Source organism: Daphnia pulicaria, chromosome 11, assembly GCF_021234035.1.
Source record: "Daphnia pulicaria isolate SC F1-1A chromosome 11, SC_F0-13Bv2, whole genome shotgun sequence".
Classification (NCBI taxonomy): domain Eukaryota; kingdom Metazoa; phylum Arthropoda; class Branchiopoda; order Diplostraca; family Daphniidae; genus Daphnia; species Daphnia pulicaria.
Genome location: NC_060923.1, coordinates 649,486 through 672,907, shown reverse-complemented (window position 1 = coordinate 672,907; position 23,422 = coordinate 649,486). Strand labels below are relative to the sequence as shown.

The 23,422-nt window shown below is 39.4% G+C and overlaps 3 protein-coding genes and 1 long non-coding RNA gene across 4 annotated transcripts; 1 reads left to right on the top strand and 3 right to left on the bottom strand.

The window, feature by feature from the left end:
• Nucleotides 1-1,164: 1,164 nt before the first annotated feature.
• On the bottom strand, nucleotides 1,165-5,509 carry LOC124315873 (aminopeptidase N-like). The gene is made up of 14 exons (XM_046781590.1): nucleotides 5,038-5,509; nucleotides 4,753-4,955; nucleotides 4,491-4,646; nucleotides 4,242-4,409; nucleotides 4,026-4,169; nucleotides 3,842-3,958; nucleotides 3,702-3,765; nucleotides 3,405-3,631; nucleotides 3,148-3,331; nucleotides 2,444-3,090; nucleotides 2,206-2,364; nucleotides 2,001-2,141; nucleotides 1,847-1,922; nucleotides 1,165-1,764 (listed from the first exon to the last, which is right to left on the bottom strand). The coding sequence occupies exons 1-14, from the start codon at nucleotides 5,407-5,409 to the stop codon at nucleotides 1,339-1,341; spliced, it is 3,084 nt and encodes a 1,027-aa protein (XP_046637546.1). The 5' UTR covers nucleotides 5,410-5,509; the 3' UTR covers nucleotides 1,165-1,338.
• Nucleotides 5,510-7,002: 1,493 nt separating this feature from the next.
• On the top strand, nucleotides 7,003-8,359 carry LOC124315959. Its single transcript, XR_006911727.1, has 4 exons — nucleotides 7,003-7,156; nucleotides 7,221-7,384; nucleotides 7,453-7,605; nucleotides 7,850-8,359. It is a non-coding gene; the product is annotated as an uncharacterized LOC124315959 (long non-coding RNA).
• Nucleotides 8,360-11,709: 3,350 nt separating this feature from the next.
• Nucleotides 11,710-17,627, bottom strand: LOC124315867. Its single transcript, XM_046781584.1, has 9 exons — nucleotides 17,526-17,627; nucleotides 17,111-17,224; nucleotides 16,881-17,048; nucleotides 16,255-16,401; nucleotides 16,116-16,193; nucleotides 14,747-16,049; nucleotides 13,648-14,681; nucleotides 12,272-13,473; nucleotides 11,710-12,198 (listed from the first exon to the last, which is right to left on the bottom strand). The coding sequence occupies exons 2-8, from the start codon at nucleotides 17,222-17,224 to the stop codon at nucleotides 12,328-12,330; spliced, it is 3,990 nt and encodes a 1,329-aa protein (XP_046637540.1). The 5' UTR covers nucleotides 17,526-17,627; the 3' UTR covers nucleotides 11,710-12,198; nucleotides 12,272-12,327.
• A 693-nt stretch (nucleotides 17,628-18,320) lies between these two features.
• LOC124315876 (aminopeptidase N-like) lies at nucleotides 18,321-23,046 on the bottom strand. The gene is made up of 21 exons (XM_046781597.1): nucleotides 22,929-23,046; nucleotides 22,500-22,868; nucleotides 22,225-22,427; nucleotides 22,005-22,163; nucleotides 21,857-21,929; nucleotides 21,655-21,752; nucleotides 21,459-21,571; nucleotides 21,350-21,383; nucleotides 21,130-21,249; nucleotides 21,036-21,061; nucleotides 20,932-20,969; nucleotides 20,713-20,869; nucleotides 20,547-20,628; nucleotides 20,289-20,472; nucleotides 20,018-20,213; nucleotides 19,678-19,952; nucleotides 19,407-19,597; nucleotides 19,177-19,344; nucleotides 18,941-19,084; nucleotides 18,788-18,881; nucleotides 18,321-18,681 (listed from the first exon to the last, which is right to left on the bottom strand). The coding sequence occupies exons 2-21, from the start codon at nucleotides 22,860-22,862 to the stop codon at nucleotides 18,382-18,384; spliced, it is 3,018 nt and encodes a 1,005-aa protein (XP_046637553.1). The 5' UTR covers nucleotides 22,863-22,868; nucleotides 22,929-23,046; the 3' UTR covers nucleotides 18,321-18,381.
• Nucleotides 23,047-23,422: the final 376 nt, after the last annotated feature.

Below are 23,422 nucleotides of genomic sequence, written 5' to 3'. Positions count from 1 at the left end.
GCCGGTGCTTTGAGCATTGGCCAAACGCGGGGCTAAACGTCGTAATATATTTTCAAGAATCCTCCTCTGTTTTAATCAAAACTTTAATGAGGAAATAATTGAAGAAATTGAGTCACAATGCATTTCATCTTATTAGTGTACACTAGACTCTTGCTTTAAAAAATACCTACATCGAATCTATTACAGTTCACCTTTGACGCAGGCCAATATGTTTAGCGATAACAGTAAAGTTCTGTAATCTTGAGTGGACCGGTGGACCTGTACAAGTATCGAGATGGTGCCAGTCGTGTGGTATATAATGCTGCGACGCCAAGACGGAACTTGTTCAATAATACAGGATGTTGAAGTATATATTATCAATTCATGATACAAACATCTATTAGATATCCAGGTCAGCGCTTGACTCGATAAACTCATGCAAACCCAAAGGGAAATTTATTATTTGCTTCCTTCTTGTCTCAATTTAAAAAAGAATTAAAAATAAAGCTGAAATTTCCTCGAATCACTCGCAACAAACAACAGCGAAAACAGCCTTATCGCAAGTTCCTTTAATAAAGTCTAGTCATTGGTTAACTTAACATAACTAACAAACAGTTCAAACTTCCCGCGCCAAAGTCTACATACATTAATAACCAAAGATCGTATAGATAGATCACAACAACAGATCCGGGTTCATCGCTCATTATGAAGGCTCAGACCGGTATTGCTTAATTAAGTGATAATAATGTGATGCAACGCTGTCATTCGAATGGGAAAGGAACTTTTTCATGGACAAATTTAGGCAAAAATTAGTTATATTTTTTTTTCAGCAGTCTCTTCTCCCTAATAAATTGAGGTGAATGTATCCAGATCATAAATTTGTAATAATCTGTGTACCAAATCCAAAAGTTTTATGGCTTTACGAAGCGCATTTATATCGACTTGGATTACTTTCAGCACTACCTAGCTTTTGTGTCCAACCTTGAAAGTCTAAGATATAATACTTGTACACCAGGCAATATTTTATCGCGTTGATAGCCTATTATTGTACACGGTTACGTTGCATGTATATCCTAATAATGCAGGGGTTTTTGGAGGTTCATGTTACGCATTATTTTCTTTAGAAACACTTGATATTTTCGCTGTTTTATTATTTATTATGAATAGAGACGAAGATAGAAAATCTCTGATTGGAACGTAGTATATTGGATTATTGGTATACTCAATCGTCTATCGTAATCTTTTTATTTTCCCCTCAATCGTTTAATGAGGAAAAATGGCACAAGTAAATTTGCTGGATTTTTCCGTTGCAAGAGTTCGATAAAAAAATTTACTCTTCATAGTAGTTATTCCAAAAGCTTAGTTATGGAGAATCCAACGACCAAAGACAGCAAATAGGAGTGTAAGACACAAGTAGGGTTGAATAGTGGCACCAGATGATGATGGTGCCGCGGTAGTGGTTGGTGCTGTGGTAGTGGTTGGTGCCGGGGTAGTAGTGGTCGGTGCTGGGGTAGTGGTCGAGGAGGCCGTGGAAGAAGCGGTCGATGTAGTAGTGTCTTCAGTTCCAGGTTCTACCGTAGTTGTCACTATCACGATCTCCGTTGTGGTCACGGTGGTTGGCTCAGTTGTAGGCAATGCCGTCGCTGTCGAAGGGTTTTTGAGCCATCCGCCGATTTCCTCTTGGTTTAGAGTCATCCATTCAACGTTAGCTCGGACAATATCAAGGCCTTGCTCGACCGTAGTCGAATTCAGAATATCGATGTGATCGTCGCGCAATTTGATCATCTAAAAATTCCATTCAAGGGTTATTTAAGTGAATTGTCTATATTCAGGATGAATTCACAATCTGACTCTGACGAATTTATACCTGATCGTATTGGGCTGGTGTGTTAAGGCGGTCACACAGCGATCGGAAGAAGTAAACAAAATGGCTTGTTCCCAATCTGTGGATGAAAGACACATAGTTTGACTTTTGTTATTCGCGCCACTTTTTTCGAAATAGTATTTATAGACTAGCGTACGCTTTTTCGATATCATTCCAGCGCCGAGTTAAGAAATCCAGAGCCATGGTGTTTCCAATCGGATTAGCGGCCAAATTGCCAAAAAGCGTGTCGACATCCTCGGATCGAATCGAGTTGGGATCCAACATCTTGCTCAGCAAACTGTATACAACACCCAAAATCAATCAGTTTAATAGCTACACAATAAAAAACAAAAGTTTCGTACTCGTAGATGATGCTGCTCTCTCTGGTGCACGTCATGGCGACAAGGAAATTGCCATTGTCTGTTGAGCGATACTGATCATATGCGAAATTCCACTCGGGTTGACGGCCGTTTTCTACTCCGGCGCACAAGATAAAGTTTCTCTGATTCGGCGACAACCTCCTGTTGTTTTCATTTTTACAAGAAGCCGTTTTAACTATTGTTTGTCTGAGAATTCAATAATAAATAGATGTATACGTACATGTCTGGTTCTTGCATCAAAGCGGCGTATTGGCTTTGTACGTTGGTGACACAGTCGGCAATCTTCAGTTTGCAGGCCCAGTTCAAAGCGTCGTTTCGGGACAAAATGGTCAAATGAGCGTCCGATTCCGTCTCTTGGAATCCGACAAATTCGTAATAGGGTTTCACCAACGAGGTCATGTAAATCTTCCAATCGGCATACTGGGATTCCTTGTAGAACATGGTGTCGATGTAGTTGAGCTCATCGAGGACAGCGCGCCATGGAACGTATTCCCGCTCGTATTTCAAAAAGAGGGTCAAATCAAAAGCGATGGTGTAGGAAATCTTTTCGACTTTGGCCAGCACGAAGGCGTCGTCGAGCAGCTGGGCGCGGTTCATGATGGAGATGCGCCTGTGATCGGCGATCAGTTGGTCGGCAATCAGTCCGTAGTTGGTTTCGTCGTAGGCCACACGATAGAAACCTGACTGGTCAACGTTGAAGATGACCCACTGGTCTTTTGTGGCTGCCAGAGAAACCAGCTGTCTGGTTTTGGTTGACATCCAGGCGGTGGTAGGACGAAGGCTGAAGTCGTGAGTATAGGTCAACGGCACCCACCAAACGGTCTCTTCATCCTCGATATTATCTTCGATTGGCAATAAGAAACGACTCTAGAATAAAAATTCAGAATTAATACGAGTATTTTCTAGGTAGAATTCGGGACAAACCTGCAGGACCAGAGCTCCATCTCCTTCGATGTAGGTTCGTTTGACCGTGATCAGCGGGTAATTTTCAGTTTGGGTCCATGAGGCCATAATAGTGGCAAGAGAATCCGGTAGGATAACGCCATCAATGTTGGCTTGCTCTTCCAGAGTGTTCCAGAGATCTTCTTCCATTGTATTGCTGTAGGAGCTGTATAGATGTTGCAACATTAATATTACTCTGGCCGATATCAAATACAAGAGTTTTGTGTGTTTTATTATACTGTTTAGTGAGGTAGCGGTTGAGGCCACGGCGGAAAGTGTCTATGCCAAGGAAGTGAGCGGACATCCGGATCACGCTAGCGCCTTTGTCGTATTCAATGGTGTCGAAAACGTGACTTTTCAACTCTGGATCGCTCATCGGGTGAGTTGTGCTGAGGGAATCAGTAACAAACACTTTCTGCAATGTGTTGACAACGAATTGCTCGTGCAAGCGGTAGCTGGGCTCAACCTGGCATTGTAGAAAATCGGAAGCATAAACAAGACAACGTCATTGATTCAAATTTTTTGTGACATTGTACCGAATCGGCGCCGAAATACTGCAGGTATCTTGCAAACCCTTCGTTCAGCCATATGTTTGTCCACCTAGTTAATAAAAATTATATTTTTTATAGTTTTATTTGTATACTGAATTAAACTATCAAGACTTGAGATATTATACCATTCCATAGTTACAAGATCACCGAACCACATGTGAGCTAATTCATGTGCAATGACTTCCGGAACGCGTTGTTTGCTAGCAGCTGTCGTATTCTCATCAATAATCAGATAACTCTCTCTAAATAAAAAAATAATCTTGATCAATAACAGAGAAGTAAATATTGAAATGCTAATATGATACGCACTTGAAATTAATATGCCCCCAGTTTTCCATGGCGCCAGGTCCAAAATCCGGAATGGCGGCTAAATCTTCTTTGGCCAAAGGATAATCAACGCCCAAAAAGGACTCGAAGAATTCCAAAATCCTTGGTCCAACATTGGCCGCATATCTATGCATTGAGATAAGAAAAATCAATAGCAGAGTTATACAAGGCTTTGAATAAATAAAAAATAATAATTACGCAGCATTTTCTTGGAGTTCTGGCCTCGTCAAAACACGGAACTTGACGTTGCTCAACGAAGGATCGGAAGGAGTGCTGACAAATTCAGAGACCATCATGGCCACCAAATAGGTTGACATGACGGGTGTCGTGTCGAAGTAGTCCCACACATAGCCAGGCATGCCATCACTGTTTATCCAGATTAATAAAATAAAAAAATAATTCATAAGTTGTATAGCACAGTCGACAAATGAATATAGAATGACTTACATTGGATTCGTTCCTATTTTTTCCATGTTACTGGAAGCAGCCCAAGATGCTTTGCGACCCAAAATGATGGAGAAACGAGCTTTCATGTCGGGCTCATCGAAACAAGGGAAGGCGACACGGGCGTCAGCTGGCTCCATGTCAGATGTGGCCATAAACCTATCACACAAAAATTTATTCTCAATCTACCTTTTTTTGTGTGTAAATAGATTTTATTCGACTATAACCGTTCTTATAATATTTAGATTTAAAAAAATGGTCTTACTTAGTGACACCGTCTTCGACGTAGGACGAGCGGTAGAATCCAATCAGCTTATCGTTGAGGATGGATGTGAATCCCATGGAGATTTTGTAGCGATTACCAGATTTCAAACTGTCGGCTGTTTTAATAACGATTTTCTGGAGAGTCGACTGCAAGTCTTCAAGACCGACTACAGCCAACGGACTGTTGGTATCTAAATCTAGTACCTTTAATTTAAAAAAAAGAAACCGGTTTAGTTGGTAGCTCCTAACCAAAAAGTACTGTAAATGAGATTTTTTTAAAAATTACCGTGATTGTCGCTTTATGAATGTCAATGTCGATGCTGTTCAACACAATGTTTTTCGTATCGTTGACGCAGTCGACGAAGATTGTAACGTGGCCATCGGTGGTGAAATTGCCTTCTTCTATGAAAGGCAGAAGTCGTAAGGTGTAGACGCTGGGCAGAAGATCGCCTGGTAGTCGGTATACTTCATCGTTCCAGTCAACCGCCGAAGGTCCGTTGTCGGCTCTCCAAGAAGGCAGATCCGGGTCGAAAGGATCATAACTACCTTGTTTACCGTTGGCCAAGACTTTACCTTTTACCGACAAGGTCGAGGAAATAGCAACCAGGCTCGTTAAAACAACGGCCGCTATTAAAAAGGCGTTTACAAGTCGATTCATCCCGAGCGGAGTTTTAGTTTATCTAATTGGCCCGCCGAGATGTGTAATCCTGGCGATCAATAAAACTAGAATGAGAACAGATGGATTGTCAACCTAGAGTCTAGTCTCAAATATACGACTTCTTATCATTATTTGTCGTTGAGAATTGTTTGATGACTCGGAGCAGTAAATATGCACGAGTGCCTATTGCATCTCGAATCTCCAATGCTCTGAAATTGTGTAACTTGCTAGCTATTTGGTCCACATCTCGAAACGAGAGATATCACAAGTTTGATGGACAGGACGTGCCCTGTAAGCTGTAAGAGATTTTTATCGTCTTTGCCAATCATTCCTGAAGGCTTTTCCGTCCAACGTTCGTCAAAAACTTGACACTGCTCTGCTAGCTAATAAGTCTAACGCTGTCGTCACGTCAAATATAAAACAAAAAGGATATCTATTTAACGGAAAAATGTGTGTGTGTATGACGTGAGGTTCACATGATTCCGTCATGAAGACATTCTATTGTTTGTTCAGTTTTGAGTTTAACCTCGGACATTGCATCAATGAGGCAACCTTTAGTAACTGCTTGGAAATGTGACAAGGCCTTTTCAAGTTAAAGAGATTATAATTTAAAGATTAAAGCATTGCAAAGTGCAGTCACACACATCAGTTGACAGTTGACAGTTGACTGTATTTATTTTATTACTCTCTTCATGGGCTTAGAGAGAATCTCTCTTGCAAATTGAAATTAAAATGTAATGAAAATGTGAGAGAGCAGTCAAGCAGCACCATGTTAATATGCCGTGATGCTATTTAAGCACGCACTATGTATTTGAAATTTGAACTAAACCTTATTGAAAAGGATAATTTTAGATTAAAGATAGTGTATTTTTTTCAGACATTTGAAGGTTATATCCTGTTTTGCACGGCAAACAATCATCAGTCATATCCTGTTTTGCCATGTTTTGCATCGCAAACAACCCTTCGGGGGGTACCTTGCTAAATGCTAACGCAGGTATCTGACAATGGTTATGGCTTGGTCACTGGGGACATCTGTGGCGGCTGCGACCAGTACTTCATGTACGACTACCAGAAATTTTGGAATGATTACTTCGTGCAATCTGCAAACTGCATAGTGAACTACTGGTCTCTGATGGTGCGCCAGTACGTTCCCTACCACACGTTCTTTTATTTGACTTGCATTTGTGATTTTTCACTAGCCCGGTCGAATTTTAGCTGCGTGACGATAAAGAAAAATCCCAAACAACTTATCTTTTATCGCTTTTATCCTGTCTCTTGGTTTGTAATTCTTTTTTCTGTATAAAAAGTAAACAAAAAAAAAAAAACAGTCTATCGGAACCGGAGCATTAATAAAGATAAGGTGTGCTGAAGTGTTTTCTTAATCATGGAGATTCTATAGACTTGTCACTGTTGATCTCGGATCTGGAACGGGTTTTTCTTTATTAAAGATTCTAACACAATTTTATTTTTAAATTAGTCGTCAAGCCCAGCCGGTTATGATGCTGAACAGAGAACATTTTATATTCACAGTTCACACTTCACACAGTCAAACTTTTGGCGCTTTGGCTAATTGGCTCTTAGCAGGGATGCCAGGTGCGGAGTGTTTAATTGTAAAACTGATAATGGCAATGTTGCGCCTTGCTTTCAAGATGGCTGCTGACAGTCTGACAGCCTCGACCGGCCTCGACGATCTGAGTGACTGAGTCATCGCAACTTATTTTCCCTGACATTATTCGTCATAAAAATGGTAACTTATGCTTGTATTCATTTAAGGCTATTAAATGCAAATTTTTTGTGTTGTGCATTTACAGATAAAATAGCCTACAATTTAAACTTGCCAATTCCATCTGTTCATGTGGCCTGAAACTGCTGTTTCCCAAAATGTCGTCTCTTGCTGCACGTACCAGCTGTGTGTTTCGTCACATGTAGAAATACTTCACAACAGTAACAGTGATCATGTTGGTGTAACCCTAAGGTTACATGTTTTGTTATTTGATGAGTTTGTTTCCGATAATAATTGAGTTTTTATTTTTCTACTAACAGCATGGTGAAGTCTGAGCTTCTTCATGGCATTCCAATGTGCTGTGCAGTGTGATTTGTTGCAGCCAGCTGTTGAAAGGTGTTCCTCTTGCAGTCTTGCTACCTCTACCGTTTGTAGCTTTCGTCACATGCAGAAACACTTCCGAACTATTCAAAGTAATTAAGTTGATCAACTTTTTTACAGTAAGGCTACACATGTACTTAGTTGATGACTATCTCTTTGCTTCATATCTGTTGACTTTTCAGTTAAGACTGTATTAAAAGCTTGCCAACTGTTGATTCCTTTGTTATGTTTTCAAAAGTAATTCTTAGAGATTGCTTAGTTTAACTATGCTTCTGTTATTTTCTTGTGTTACATGTCCCTTTGTTTTCTGATAGTAATTGATTTTTTTTCTCCTAGTAGGATTAACAGCCTCTTGAGATCTGAGCCTCTTTGTTGCAGTCCAATGAGTACATGAATTTTGTGCAGCCAGCTAGTGAACGGTGAGGTGAGCTGTTGCATGCAGACTGAGGTGCTGGTGTCGGTCATTCGAGTTATGCTGTTGCTGTTCTTTGGTGCCGGACTGCTGGTGTTGTGCACAAGAGTTGCATCCAGTTTTAATTGTAATTTGTGTCTATGCAGTTAACCGTTTTTATGTTGAAAAGGAACAGAAAAGTTCCTTGGTGTTGAATCGCTGGTGTTGTGCTACATAAGTTACATCCAGTATTTTGTTTAATTGCTATTTGCGTCTATGAAGTTAACCGTTTATATGTTGAGAATGAAAAAAATAGTAATACGGGGAATTTTTACGTTGTACAAATAATAAACATGCCTTCGCGATTGGGAAACCAGCGAGGAGGAGATTGGGGGGGGGGGGGTGTAAATGATTTTCATTAACTAGAAGAAGTTGTGGTTTGTTTTAATAAGGTAAAAATTAAATCCTTTGTCTTATCACATCCATATACCTACCTATATAACCGCATCTATTTCTCAAACCCCATAACTTCCACCAACATCCATTCCTTAAATCCTATAACTCCCAACAACATCCATTCCTTAAACTCCCAACAACATCTATTCCTTAAACTCCCATTTCCCAACAAATATCTGTAATATGTAAAATTTATTATTGAATAAATAAACTGGTAATTCATTTATATGTAAAACTCATTTTTATTCTGGAAAACTTACAAAATAAATAATTCATTAAACAGAGCGTCCGGTTCGAGACAATTTTTTTTTGTGCGAGGCGTTTTAGCAAGTAATCCGCCACCCAATTTGACAAAAAAGTGATAGTTTGTTTTCACGAATTGCGTCAGACGGTTAAAAAATTTCTAGTTCAACAATCTCAAGTAGAAATTTGCATCTAGTCTACTGGTGAAAATTGCGATTCTTTAAGCTTGATTATTTAGGAGATGTGTTAGAAAAATTGTAAGTAGCCAATAAATTGAACTAATTCGCTTTTTCAGAATATTTTGAAGATAGATCACAAGAAAATCTAAAAACAACAAAGTGATCTAAAACCAAAATATCCAGAAAAAATGGATTAGTTCAATTGTTAAGCTACCCAGAATTGCTTTCTAACACATCAACTAAATTAATCAAGCTTAAAGAATCACAATTTACATCAGTAGACTAGATGCAAATTTCAACATGAGGTTGTTGAATTAGAAATTTTGTAACCGTCTGACGAAATTTCCGTGAAAACAAACTATCACTTTTTTGTCAAATTGGGTGGCGGATACTTGCTAAAACTCGCACATGCAGTGTCGGCGTAGATCCAGGGAGATTACCTGGAAATGGAAGAAGAGAGAAGAGTGCGAGGCAAGTTTTACTGGGGAGCGATTAGTCATAATAGGCTTCCGGGTTAGACTCATGACCCTCTAAAAGTTTTCGTCGGATCATGCGCCTTCCAAGTCCCCGTTCAACCAGAGCCCTCCCCTCCTCCTGGTTTCACAGCGGGTGAGTGACCACCGGCGGGCGTTGGTTAGTGGTTAGTTAGGGAAACGGGGCCACAGAAAAGAAGGGAGCCCAGAAATGCACTTGTAATTTAATCTAACTACACAATTTATCAGTCTTGGATTACAGCATTCTCTCGTCGGTTTTCAGTTTCACCAAAGAAGTCCATGATCAGTAGCGAAGGATTACCCTGTAAGCAGAATGAACATTTAATTGGATGACAATAATTTTCTATAAGATTGTAGCGACAAAAACCAATACCTCAAACCAAGAGGTATTGGTACAAACTGTGTAAGGAGCTAAATAGGGAGATTCAAGGGTAGCAGCCATTGGATTAGCACACAAGGGATAAGGGACCTCGTTGACTTTCTTGAAAGAACATTACTTTTCATATGTAGGAACCTGAAGGTTAGAACCTGTAAATGAAAAAAAAAAAAAAAAAAAAAAAAAAACATTTTTAAAATAAGTAAAAGAATAATTAAACAGTTTTAAGTATATAACTCACGCAATCTTTTTCTCGCCAAAATCATCATCTCGTCCAAGGAAACGCCATCACACATCGCGAACAGCCAAAAATCTAACAGTAAAACTCCGTGCTGTGTTCATGAGAGCAGGGTAGTAGAACCCGGTTGGGTAGTCGAATGATGCTGGCCGCCTAAATGATGTTCATGTAGGCCGCATCTTCTCGGTCATTACCTAAATGGCTAAATCAAGAAACAAAATGTAAACAAAATTTAAATTCAGTGACATGACAATGAAGTTACACAGGTAACACCAATCAGCTTTCCTAAGCAATCCAGAAGATGGAATGAGTCAAGTTCGATGACACCACACATTTGGTCTTATAGGCAACATCTAAATAAGAAACCAAACAATCGTTAAAATTGCTATTAGTATGACAACTTCTCTAAATTCAATGTAAACACAACTTACAATGATGGTAGTATGATCACAATATTTAACCTCTTTTTTTGTTGTTGACAAATAGGGAGATTCATGGGTAGCAGCCAACAGGTTAGCAAACAAGGAATCTTGTTGACTGTAAGTCCTTTTCTTGGAAGGACATAACTTCTCATATAGTCAGTCATGCCAATTTAGAAACCTGTAAATAAAACAAAAATGCATATTAGACTGCAATTAATAAAGTTCAGTAACATGACAAGTGAACTTTTATACATATGAAACCACAAATCAGTTATCCAAGATTCTCTATAAGATGGAATGAGAGATTGTTCCATGCTGGGGTCGGTGATCTAGCAAGTTCAATAGAAACAGCCGATAATTAAGATTAATCCTAATAAAACTAGTGTTGGTTTTTACCTGTATCATTTCGATCACATTCAGTACAGTACTGGTCCACTTATAGAACCGGCCTGTGCGCGGTTCTATAACCGGGTGGTTCGATATGCGAGCACTTGATCCCATCGCCATCTACCTTCGATTTTGTCCATACGTAAAAGCTTATTGAGTAAAAGTAACATCAAGTAACATCGAGTTATTCAATGTGCCGTGGGTGGCGCTGAAACACGGCAGAGCCATTTCACTCTGACTGAGTTGATGAAAAACATTAAAGTTATCCAACATATACACGGAATAGAATACATCACCGACAAGTTATTACAGACGAAATCACTCGAGTTTACCTAAGAATCATTGGTAATTTTCGAAGCTAGCTTAACGTTGATTGTTGACTCAAGATGAAGTGATTTTACAACTTCTCACGTGGGGAAGGGAATTTTGCATGCAGTTCTATATTTGACCGCTAGATAGCGTGGCGAAACTTTTTTTTTAAATTTAAACATTTTGTTTGGGACTCTTTCGGCGTGCCATAAATTATGAAGAAATTCACAAAGGAAGACGTACCGAATGATCAACCACCATCAAGGCATCAACCTAGACAAATGCTGGCATCCCGTTCCGGTTTGCGAGGTTCCCGTAGGAAATAATATCAATTAAAAATTAAAAAAAGCAAAAGTAAAGTAAACATGAAATTCAAAATTAATTACATGAATCTATCGGTATGGTGAATGGGGGGGGGGGGGACGGGGGTTGGCGGGCGAAGCCCGCCACCCCCGTCCCCCCCCCCCCCTTCTTGCTTCGTTAATCGCTTAAATTACTGTTATACTTTTACATTAAATAGTATCAATCAAACATAAGCCTATCGGAACATCAAAAAAATATCTGTGAATCATAAGGGGTGCTTAAGCTTAAGTAACAACAAAATTTATTATTTTCATAAGCAATATGAAATAAAAAATTATTAGTTATAGTTACAGATTAATCTATAAACAGTTAGAACAAACCAAACCACAACACCCACCAACCCTTGCACCAACCCCCACCCCCTCTTACGCTTCGTTTTTCGTTTAAGTTATTTTGATATTTTTACTTGAAATCGTATACTTATAAAAAATAATACATATCGAAATCAATTAAAACATATCGAAACATTCAAAAGTTATGTCAAACATTGGGGTGTGACTTGGGGTGTGGGTGGCGGAGCCTCTAAGCCGCCTAGAGCCTAGATAGATGCCAGTTAACTTTTACTTTTGGTCGCTAGAGCCTAGATGCCAGTTTCTACGAGCGCAGTTCAAACTGTTTTTCATTTTCGAGGCGCGCAGTTCAAACCGTTTTCCAATTTCTACGCGCGCAGTTCAAAATTCCAAAAAGCCATCTATTGGCGAAATTTGAACTATCAGGATCTTGATGAGAATCTTCAGTTTCCTGTTCTGTCGTAAATAGCATGTCCACTGATGTTTTATCAGAAGGCAAATTGTTGATATATCCGATTCTTCGACGTCCTGGAAAAACTGCAAAAGAAACAGAAAAAAAATAGAAGGTAATGGATGAGACGTTATTTTAAGGCAATATTGTTGTGCATACCGACTTCAGCTTGCACGTTTCCTGACTACCAACAAATTGCCAATAATTCATTCCATTCAATCAGTCCCGTGTTTGTTAATCGAAGCCGTCAGCTGTTCTCCTTGGACGAATGCCCTGGCTTGCGTTAGTGGAAGAATAGCTATTTCATGTGACATCTCAAAAAGGTCATTTCCTAGAGCACAAAATGCAGCCACCGGTGCTCCAACAGTTTCACCGTTTGTTGCTGCCCGGGCTCCCGACATTAGACGTCCAAATCCAATGGAAGCATCTGATCTTGCAGGATTGTTGTCTGAGACGACATGCAGATCAGCCTCCTTTTCAATCTCATCCGCTACTTGTTGTTCTTTGAGAAGTCTTCGTTCTTCATATGCATTTAATGAACGCATAAGTTCAGCTAAGGCCTTTCCGTTTTCGGAACTGTACTTGGAAGCATAGGCGCCATAGTAAAGACTGATTTTCTGATTCTCTACGTAACGCGTGCAGTTGTTACAACCCAAAACAGCCATCACTGATGGATTACAATCAGTCATGAACATGAAAACGGCACGTTTCTTCAGGCTGATGTTAAGATACACGATTTCTTTAGACGCTGATGACAGAGTCGGATCCTCGTCTTCCGTCCGATTCGTAGATTTTGCATAAACAGGAGTGACGTTTGTTTCTTGCACTGTGTCGTGAGGCGTGTTGTAACGACAGAACAGTCTGCCGTTCTTAAAACAACTGCTGCGATGCTTCCAGTCATGCATGTTCACGAGCACTTGAATCGAAGCGAAATGTAACAGCCACCGATCGAAAGCGTTAACGTCTTCTGCGTTGGGTTGCAGTGGCATGCCCAACCAGATTAAATCAATAACTTCTTTTTTCGTCAATTGCTCTTTTCCAAAACACCTTCTGTATCCACTTTGAAGTGCAGCGTCTATGCGACTGGTTACAGTGTAGGTAACTTGGCAGATTGGACACTTTAAACCATGCGGTTCAATGTCGATGTTTTTTGGACGGCTTCTTAACATGTCTTGAGCGGCGCTACTGGCTAATTCTAATTCCCCAGGACAATTGTACACTGGGCATTTCGTTATCAACGCCATTTCCGTTTCAGGTAGCCGTAGCTCGCCAGTTGAAAAGCTTTCAATATTTTTGGCCAACAATTGCAATACTTTGGCAAGGTGGGTCAAGTGGTCTTCGTCATTCGCACCAACAGTTCTCTGGGGCGAAAAAATGGCACATACAAAAATTAGTTTCGACTTCATCCAGTACTTATTTTTATAGCATATTTTACAATTCTGGTATTATTAAACCATAAATTACGTAAAAAAATTATGATCTTTTTGTCTTTTGGATGCAAAAAAAAATTAGAAATAAAAATTAAGGAAATTAACCTGGAATAATTCGTGCATGTTGTGGGATACATCATTCGCTTTGCGTTCTTCTTCGTCCAGTCTAGACGCGCGGAGCAGTTGTCGTTCTATATTCTCATGGCCGTAAAGCCATATAAGAAAATGAGCGTGCAGTGTGAGCCTCGATTGTTCTTCAACGAGATACAGGTAACCTTTAGGAACACCAAACACACCTCCCGATCTGTATGGCAATAGCTGGCTTCGATTCCAACCCAAGACTTTTTTTATAACCATCTTCAAAATACGTTGAAAATGAAGGGCAGCTGCAACGGGATGTTTGGCCAACAGTTTGAATCGCTTTTCCCCTGTTGGAACGGGATTTTCGAAATTAACTGCTTGAGATCCCAGTGCGTTCACAACGATCTTGAATGATTGAGTGTCGTCGGGACTCACGGTAAACCATATTTGAGCTTTTCCCAGTGAATTGTGTGCTGCATACACCTTTTGGCGATTTCGATTTGCTGCTGCCTGTGAATGCTGCATGGGTTGCGTAGAAATTCCGATGTCCGTGAAGAAATCTATTGCTAATCCGTTTAAACTCGCTGGAGGCAAGGGAAACCGGCAGTCTTGACTTGCTGCTTCGGCGCAGGTAACTTTATAACCATGGGCAGCTCTCAAATCTTCCATCGAAACTCGTCCATACACTTCTCCTTTGGAATTTGTAGTGCCCCTCTCTGATCCTGACAATCGAGAAGGAAGAATGGAACGTACATACGCCATATTGGACACTTGCTGGCGTGTCACCATGTCGTAAATGGGTAAAACAAAATCCACTTGCTGGAATTGTCTTGAACTTAAATTAAGGAGGTGCTGAACTAATGCTTTTCTCGAAATTGGATTCTTCCGTTGCTCTCCGAATCCACCACATCCAAATGGGAATAAATCCGGATAATGGAGCTCAAGGTAATCAGGGTTGGAATCCGACATGAATTCCTTTTCTGGGCGAACAACATAAGTAGACGAACTTTTATTCGTTCCCAGATCATCTTTGCTAGTCACCTCATTTGAAGATGTGCCTTTAAATGCATATAAATATAATTTTAATATAATATTTAACGCCAAACCAATAATAATCAATTACCTTCGTCAAGTATCGTGTGTAATACACGAGCTATTTTCCCATGATCGTTGATCTCTTCCGGTTCTACAGTTCCAATTGTAACAGTTGCGGATTCAAAAACCCCGTCAAGAAATTCTTCATTTGATCTAGACAGAGAAGGTCCACCTGTACCGTTGTCGAATTCAACTGATTGAACTAAATCAGGATCTTGATGAGAATCTTCAGTTTCCTGTTCTGTCGTAAATAGCATGTCCACTGATGTTTTATCAGAAGGCAAATTGTTGATTGCATCTTGATCTATTTCAACGTTTTTCATGACTTTGTTACCAACATCTCGGAAAAAGCGTAAAGAACTAGCAATCTTTTCGGGTTCAATAATATAATCGGACTTCACTGATGCCATCTTCCCTCTTGATACAGCTGTTTGGTCGGAAGCCATTGGGGAAACGATCAATACCCGAATTGCTGTAGTTGCAGGGGCCATCGGAAGCTTCTGCCTTACTAGGGCTGTATTTAGACGGTTTGAATAAACATGACCTGTTAGCCGCGTTCCACTAGTATCAGAGTAACAAGCCATTCGACCGAATGAAGTTATTGGCCGAATTAAGGATCTAGAGGCAAATGTCATTTCTCGTATCGCTTCCGGAAGTTGACCAATATAGTTGCCATGAGCAATCGCAAACTTGGGGATCTTGTTGTGTTGAAGGGCTGTTAAACATCCGTTAGTAACGCAAATGTAAAGTTGACATTCACAACAGTTCTGATTTTTCACTAAGCAGTTTTTGCGGTGAATTTCCAGACCTCGAGGTGATATTAATACTCCCTGGAACCGTGGATCAGCTGGAAAGTAATGACTAACATCATATTGCTGTAGAAGAAGTGGATGTAAAGCTGGGACTTCATTAGGCGATCCAGAAGGTTTACGTAAAACACTGAAAAAACCGTTAGGAAGATCCTCTGCACTGAGAAGTTTGGTTTCTGAATAACTAAACATTTCATCACAAACAGCACAGACGACGATTTCGGAATGATATTCTTTGTAAATTGCTTCTGTAATAGATACTAATCGCTCAGTCGTAATTGGATGCGGAATCCCAGCATTTTCTAAGCAAGCAAGTTCTTCGGGAGTGAACAATTCGTCATTTAATCTCAATGTGTGTCTGCTCTCAGATGACTCAAAACTTTTTTCTGTTCTTCGCTGTGGCTTTCCAACACCTTTTCGAGCGTTTAGGATTATCCGGGATAGTGGAACACGTCTCTTCAATTCAATATTTTCGCTTATTTCATTATCGTCTGAGTTAGGAATATTTTTAACACCAATAGTCTACAAAAATGGCAATGTTAGGAGAAGAAAAGAACTAAATTGTGTAAAAAATATTTTTTAAATTACCTGATCAATCATTTCAACACTTTCGCTTATTATATTATCATCAGCATCTATTTCAGACAGATTTTTAGCTCCAAATGTCTAAAAAAAACAATTAAATATTATATTGACTTAATTAGAAATATACTGCCGTTATTATTACTTGTTTACGCTTCGAAAGTTTCGCAGGTTTTGTACTTGTGTTTCCAATACCTTCTTGTAGAACTTCAGCAACATCCTCATCAGAATCCATATCATTTAAAATAACACAGACTTCATCTTTTTCAGGTAGATTGTTAGCTCCAAATGTCTTAGAAAAAACAAAAAAATTAATTGATTTTGAATAAAATTATACTGCCGTTATTATTAGGGGAGACCGGGGCTATGTGGGACATGGGGCTACATGGGACATCGCAGTTTTGAGCATGTTCCCGTAATTTTTTTAAAATAATTTTTTTACTATATTTGAGCATTAACCATGCCCCATGTTGGGTAAAAAAATTATTTAAAAAAAATTACGGGAACATGCTCAAAACTGCGATGTCCCATGTAGCCCCATGTCCCACATAGCCCCGGTCTCCCCTACTTGTTTACGCTTCGAAAGTTTCGCAGGTTTTGTACTTGTGTTTCCAATACCTTCTTGTAGAACTGCAACACCCTCATTAGAATCCATATGATTAAAAATAACACAGACTTCATCTTTTTCAGGTAGATTGTTAGCTCCAAATGCCTTAAAAAAACAAAAAAATTAATTGATTTTGAATAAAATTATACTGTCGTTATTATTACTTGTTTACTCTTCGAACGTTTTGCAGGTTTTATATTTGTAGGCCTATTTGTATTTCCAATACATTCTTGGACACATTCCTTTATAGGTTCACGTGAAATTTCAGCAACAGCCTCACTAAAATCCACACAGACTTCATCTATTTCAGGCAGATTGTTAGCCCCAAATGTCTTTAAAAAACAAATAAATTAGACATTGATTTTCATAAGAATTATCCTGTCATTATTTATACTTGTTTACGCTTCGAACGTTTCGCAGGATTTTTATTTGTATTTCCATTATATTCATGGACATATTCTTGTATAGGTACACGTGAAACTTCAGCAACAGCCTCTTTAGAATCCATCTGATTAAAAATAACACAGACCATGAAACTTTAGGTTATATCAAATGAATTAACCACATGATGAATGTCCGAATACACAGCAATTTAACAAAGAATTCTCATTCCATTTTCATTGAACCCATTATTATATCAGATGAACCCATTAGATAAAACATACACTGTACTGTAGGCTCTATAAAATTCACTTTACCAGATTAAGCCTTTTAATTTTTTTTTTATACATTGAGATGTACATTAGTCAACAGGGCTGTATGCAAAAACCCCTAAATGAAATACAGAAATAGAAATCAGTCATATTCACCTGATTAGAGAGACAGTGGATTACTAAAAATAATGTTATTGACAATCCATTTTAGGAGACCCTGCAACCCAAAAAAGCATAAAAAATCTCAGAACAAAATCCTATATCTGATAAAACAAACAAATATTATAAATGGAACATGACAGGCAAGACTGCAAAAAAACCTTAAACTACGCGCGCAGTTCAAACCGTTTTCCATTTTCTACGCGCGCAGTTCAAAATTCCAAAAAGCCATCTATTGGCGAAAATTTGAACTAATCCTCCCGTATGCCAAAAAACCTGTACAGAATCCCTACGGGAAACAGGAAGTCACGCGTTATGCGTGAAGAAAGCAGACGACAGAATAAACTGGATTCCATAAAGTAGTACCAAATTTCTCTACCAGGTGCCTCTGATAAAGAAAACAAATTGTGCGGTTTTTTTTTTCAAAAACGGTGAGTAGCCTAGTTTCAGCTTTTAGCATTTCACTTCCGAGTTTCGAAAAAAATAGTGCGGCATTTGTATCGTGATGAATGATGCAGATAAAGCAAATTATGGCTAACGTTGAAGGCCCTTCGGCTTAGTTACGTTGTCAGAGTTAAGAGAAAGCTTGTAAGCTTTCGCAATTGGCGACCTTACTAATATCCAATTGGTGCAAGTTGCGAAAAAGTGGAAAAGTGAAAAAAAAAAAAAACAAAAAACAGGTGACTTTGGTCGGAGTATATCACGAGATTCCGGCTTACCAATTTTAGACTGTACCACTAGACTATCTATCAGGTAACGTGGAACACAAGCGCGGGAATACAGTTTAATCAATCATTTGTAAAATTTATTGTTTCGCAAATTTGCATCTCCCTCTTTTATAGTCTCCTAAGTTTCATGGAAAAGAACAAAAACGCGTCAAACTCCAGAATCCAGCCAATACGACCATTATCAAAGTGGAAAAGTTGTCAAGGTAAACACTGGAAGCTGTCGAAGGAGTGGTGGCAACTGTCGAAGGAGTCGTGGCAACTGTTGGTTGTGTGGTCGCCGCAGATTGTTGGCTCTTGAGCCAATTGACGATGGTATCGTAATGTTGTTGAACCCACAGGACGTTGGCCTCAGCCACTTCCATTCCTTGGCTAACTGATTTGGAAGAACCCAATTCAGCCGGGTGATCGCTCCGCAACTTCTTCAACTACACGATGGAGACGATAACGAACATGAAAACGTGATTGATATAAATATCTTGATAAACAAATAAGAGCATCAACTAAATTTTGATTCAAATGAAAAGGCTATACCTGATTCAGCTTCGCTTGAGTGTTGACTCGATTGCAAAGAGAGCGGAACAGTCTCGCCATGGTCCCTCCGCCGAAGCCTTGAAAGCCGCCGAAACTGTGGACAATAATTGTTATTTAAAAGAGTCGCACTTTCGTAAATGTCGATGTGCTTACTAAGCGGAGGTTTCATTCCAACGATTGGTCAAGAAATCCATCGCCACTTGATGTCCCACTGGATTGGCAGCAATGTTGCTGAAAAGGGTACTGGCATCTTGAAGTCTTATATCCGAGTTGTTAGTTATCATCATAACAAGCATTCTGTGTCATCCAACGCATCCAGTGGAAGGATAGTTTTAATTTGAATAAATTCAAGTGAAATAGTCATTGGAAAATTATTGTTGATTATTTACTCGTTGAGAATGGTGACATTCACGGTGCAAGTGATGGCTCGGAGCAGTTCAGTTTTCTCGTTGGGCAAAGTCGAATTCACGTATTTATCGAAGCCAAATTTCCATTCGGGTCGACTTCCGTCAGCGATGGCCGTGCAGGAAATCAATCGGCGTAAATTCGGCGACAGTCTGCGGTAAAGATTCAACACATGAATTGTCCGCCAAATTTAGCTTTTTAGAAATGAATATACTCATTGGCGTCGTTGGCCATCCAGGCATGGTAATCTCTATCGGCGTTCTGGACACAGTCGGATATGTTTAATTTGCCGCAAGCCCAATAGACGGCTTGAGACCGTGTGAAAACTGTCAAGTGAACGTCGCTGGCACTCTCGGTATATTTTACGTGATTGTATAGAGGAATCACCAAACCGGTCATGTAATCCTGGATAAATGGAAATTGGTAAAAGATTAATCAGCTGTAAAGGCAGGTATTTTAAAATTCCAAATAATTATGAAGCATACCTTCCAGTCTTTTTCATCAAGTAAACCATAAAACATGACGTCAATATAATCGAGAGCCACAGAAGCAGCTGTCCACGGTGCGTAGTCGTGTTCGTTGGTGAGATAGCGGGTCAGTTCCATGGCGGATACGTAGGACGTCAGATTCGCCCGGGCCATGTTCAAATAATCGTCCAAAATTTGAGCTCGATTCTTCTTCGAAATGACAGTGTGGCTCTTCATCAGTTGCTCTCGGATCATATTTAAGTTTCGTTCATCGTAAATCACCCGGTAATAGCCTGTGAATTCAATTGAGATATTTTCACCAATTACATTTGATTTATATAGACGGGTATTAAAGAACCTTCTTGACCGACGTTAAATATAATCCAATCTGATGATGAGCCAGGGAGTCTTGAAATCTGAATCGATTCAGCACTACCGGGCAACCAAGAGCTCTCTGCTGGAGCTGAAAAGTTGTTGGTGTAGGTGAGCGGTACCCACCATTTGTAGACGTTTGTGTCAGTGGAATTTGGATTCTTGCGCAACAAAAATCTTTGCTGCAAATCAAAAGAATAAAGGAGAACGAATTACAATAACAGCTAATTATTAAAAATAGAAACCAACTGTCTCACCTGTGAGGCGGTAGCACCATTGTTCGCATTGTATGACCTAGTGACGTTGATAACAGGGAAACCCATCTGTCTAGTCCATGTTTCCATAATTTTTTCAACAGTGTCCGGAAGAACAATTTTATCGATACCCGCTTGCTCCTGCAGTGCTTTCCACAGATCTTGTTGTACCGTATTACCATAAGCGCTAGAAATTAAAACCATGAACACCGCATTATTACAAATAGATTTGCAGTAAAGGAAAGGTATAATCAGACATACTGAGCGTTTAGGTAGCGTGTCACGCCACGTCTAAAAACTGGTTCTCCCAAAAAGTTGGCGCACATGCGGATGATACAGCTGCCTGTTTTTTAAGTGATTAAAGTTGGTTAACTAAACCATTAATTCTGTGATTCGAAATGAACAAATGATGTTCTTGTATTTTTACCTTTTTCGTATGAAATGGCGTCAAACATTTGATTGATTTCGTCGGGCGTGTTAACTTGGAAATCGATGGGCCGTGACGACTCCAATGCGTCGATGCCGAACACGTAATGCAAATCAGTCACGGTGAATTGTTCGTTCATTTCAAATCCAGGCTCAACCTGCATAATTTTGCCAATAATAAATAGACATGTAAAATATAGCTTAATTAAATTTGATTTACATATTCGGTGCCAGGATACTCCATATAAGATGCAAAACCTAAAATTTAACATTGACCAAACGTGAATTACGCAATAAATTCAGGAATTTTTATAATTAGCTAACCTTCATTTAGCCAAAGGACGTTCCACCTGTAAAATTTAATGGTGAATAAAGCTTTACTTTTCTCCTATGACGTACAAGCCAATAACATTAATACCAGTCCATTGTTACGTAATCACCGAACCACTGGTGAGCTAATTCGTGGGCGATGATGGCGGCCACCCTTTGCTTTGCCGAAGCCGAAGACCGTTTTGGATCGTATAACAAATCTGCTTCTCTGTAAAACGAGATATTTCGGTTTCATTGTTCTATATATATCTTAACGACCCTCAAGTGATCTCACAGGATTCTATAAGCTTTATGTCTTTTGTTCATACCTGTAGGTGACCAGACCCCAGTTCTCCATGGCACCTACAAGCGAAAAACAAACAATACATTGAAACTATAATTATAAAAAAATAAGTTTAAGAACTTGATGAAACGAACCTGCGGCAAAATCAGGAATAGCGGCCATGTCCATTTTTGGAAGAGGGAAGTCAATCAGGAAATAGTTTTTGGCGTAATCGGTCAAAATTTTCGGACCGATATCGGCGGAATATCTATAAGTCAATTCAATCAAGATATTAACATCACGCGTACATTAAACTGGAAGAAAAAAAAATCGTTTTTTACAAATACTTACGCTGTTTGGTTGCGGAAACTTGGTCTTGCCCAGATCTTGTATACAATTCCAGGACTAAATGAAGAATTGGAAGTTTCGCTCACAAACTCGGAGACCATCTAAATGATAAAATGAGAATTTTGAAAATAAGTGCTGATGGATACGGATATGGATATGGATGGGCAAAGAGCTTCAAAATTTTTTAAAAATCTTTTCGGCGTACCATTGCAACGAGGTAAGATGACATTTTCACAGACGGATCAAAATGGTTCCACATGTAGCCCGGCATATTTTCACTGAAATATCAATTTAAATATTTAACTTAATTATTAAAAGCATCCTATTGATGAACATATTCGAATTGTGCTCACATGGGTTCCGTTTTATTGACAGGCATGTTGCTGATGGCCGACATTGTATCATTTTTGTAACCGACAATGATGGTGAACACAGCCTTCATGTTGGGTTCGTCAAAGCAAGGAAAAGCACGACGTGCATCGGGCGCCTCCATTTGTGAAATTGCCAAGTACCTGTACACACAAATTTAAAATGCTGCAGGAAAAAACCAAGCAAATGATTTACTCTTTTTACTTTGTAACGCCGTTCTCTTCATAAGTTGACCGATAAAATCCGCGCAATTCGTCGTTCAAGATGGAAACAAATTTCATCGAGATCTTGTACGTTTTGCCGTCAACCAATGATGTTTTCAAATTAATTGTAATGATTTCCCGTTCAGTCTGTTGGTCAATCAAGCTAACCACTTCAAACGGCGTGTTGTTCTCATTATCCACGACCTAAATGTGGAAGTATATCAGCAATAGCCCTTACTTAAACTTAACTCATGGTTATTAATATGTGGCGCTTACGGTAATTGATTCGGTATCAATGGTGAGGGCGGCAGCGTTCATGGATATACTGGAAGTGGCCTTTTTACATTCGACCAATATTTCGATATAGCCATCCGTGGTGAAATTGCCCACTTCAATAAAAGGTAGCAATCGAATGGTGTACGATGTGGGCAAGACATCTGTGGGTAGTCGCATGTCCTCTCCTTGTCTAGCGGCCGCTCTTACCAACTGGTTCCGAATCCCTTGGTATTTGTGTTCGTAGAGCGGAGCCTTCCGTGACGGAGCGTACCACCAACGGCCGCCTTCCTCAGTTTTTAGCTCTTCGACGGCCATCCCAATGGCCGCAATCAACAGCAGCCCGAATAAAACGACGACTCTCATTTCTTCCTGAAATGTTTAAATCAAATAAATGTCAATTCATATTTTTTTTAATGTACTGTAATATACCTGTTGGGTGTGTCAAGTTGGAGACGGCGGGTAGCGTGAGCACTCTCTCGAGTGAGAATAACTCAGAATAGTGTTGAACATCCGTTTAAAATACATTGATAGCCCCACGTAGCGTTTGGTTATTCGGTGCATTTATTTTAATCTTTCCTGCTTATTTTTTTCGTATCTAAAGCTTTTAAATGTAATTTATAAGCTTGTAAGGAAGTTTTAGTTATGATTTTTATCAAGGGGTGCTACTAGGAGTATAATTCGACAAACAACATAGTTATTTATTTACGATGACGCTATTTAAGAGCCCAGGATAGAAAGTCTCGGTTTCACACATCACAGAGCATTAGATAATCTTTCACATAAGCCCCACGAGTATGGTGAGCTACTTATATTTATGACACTAGTCGGTGCCCTCCAATAACATTTTGTTTTTTTCATTTAACACAAAACCTTTTGCAATTTCACGGTGCAATACGTAAAATACAACGACGGTGTAAAAAATG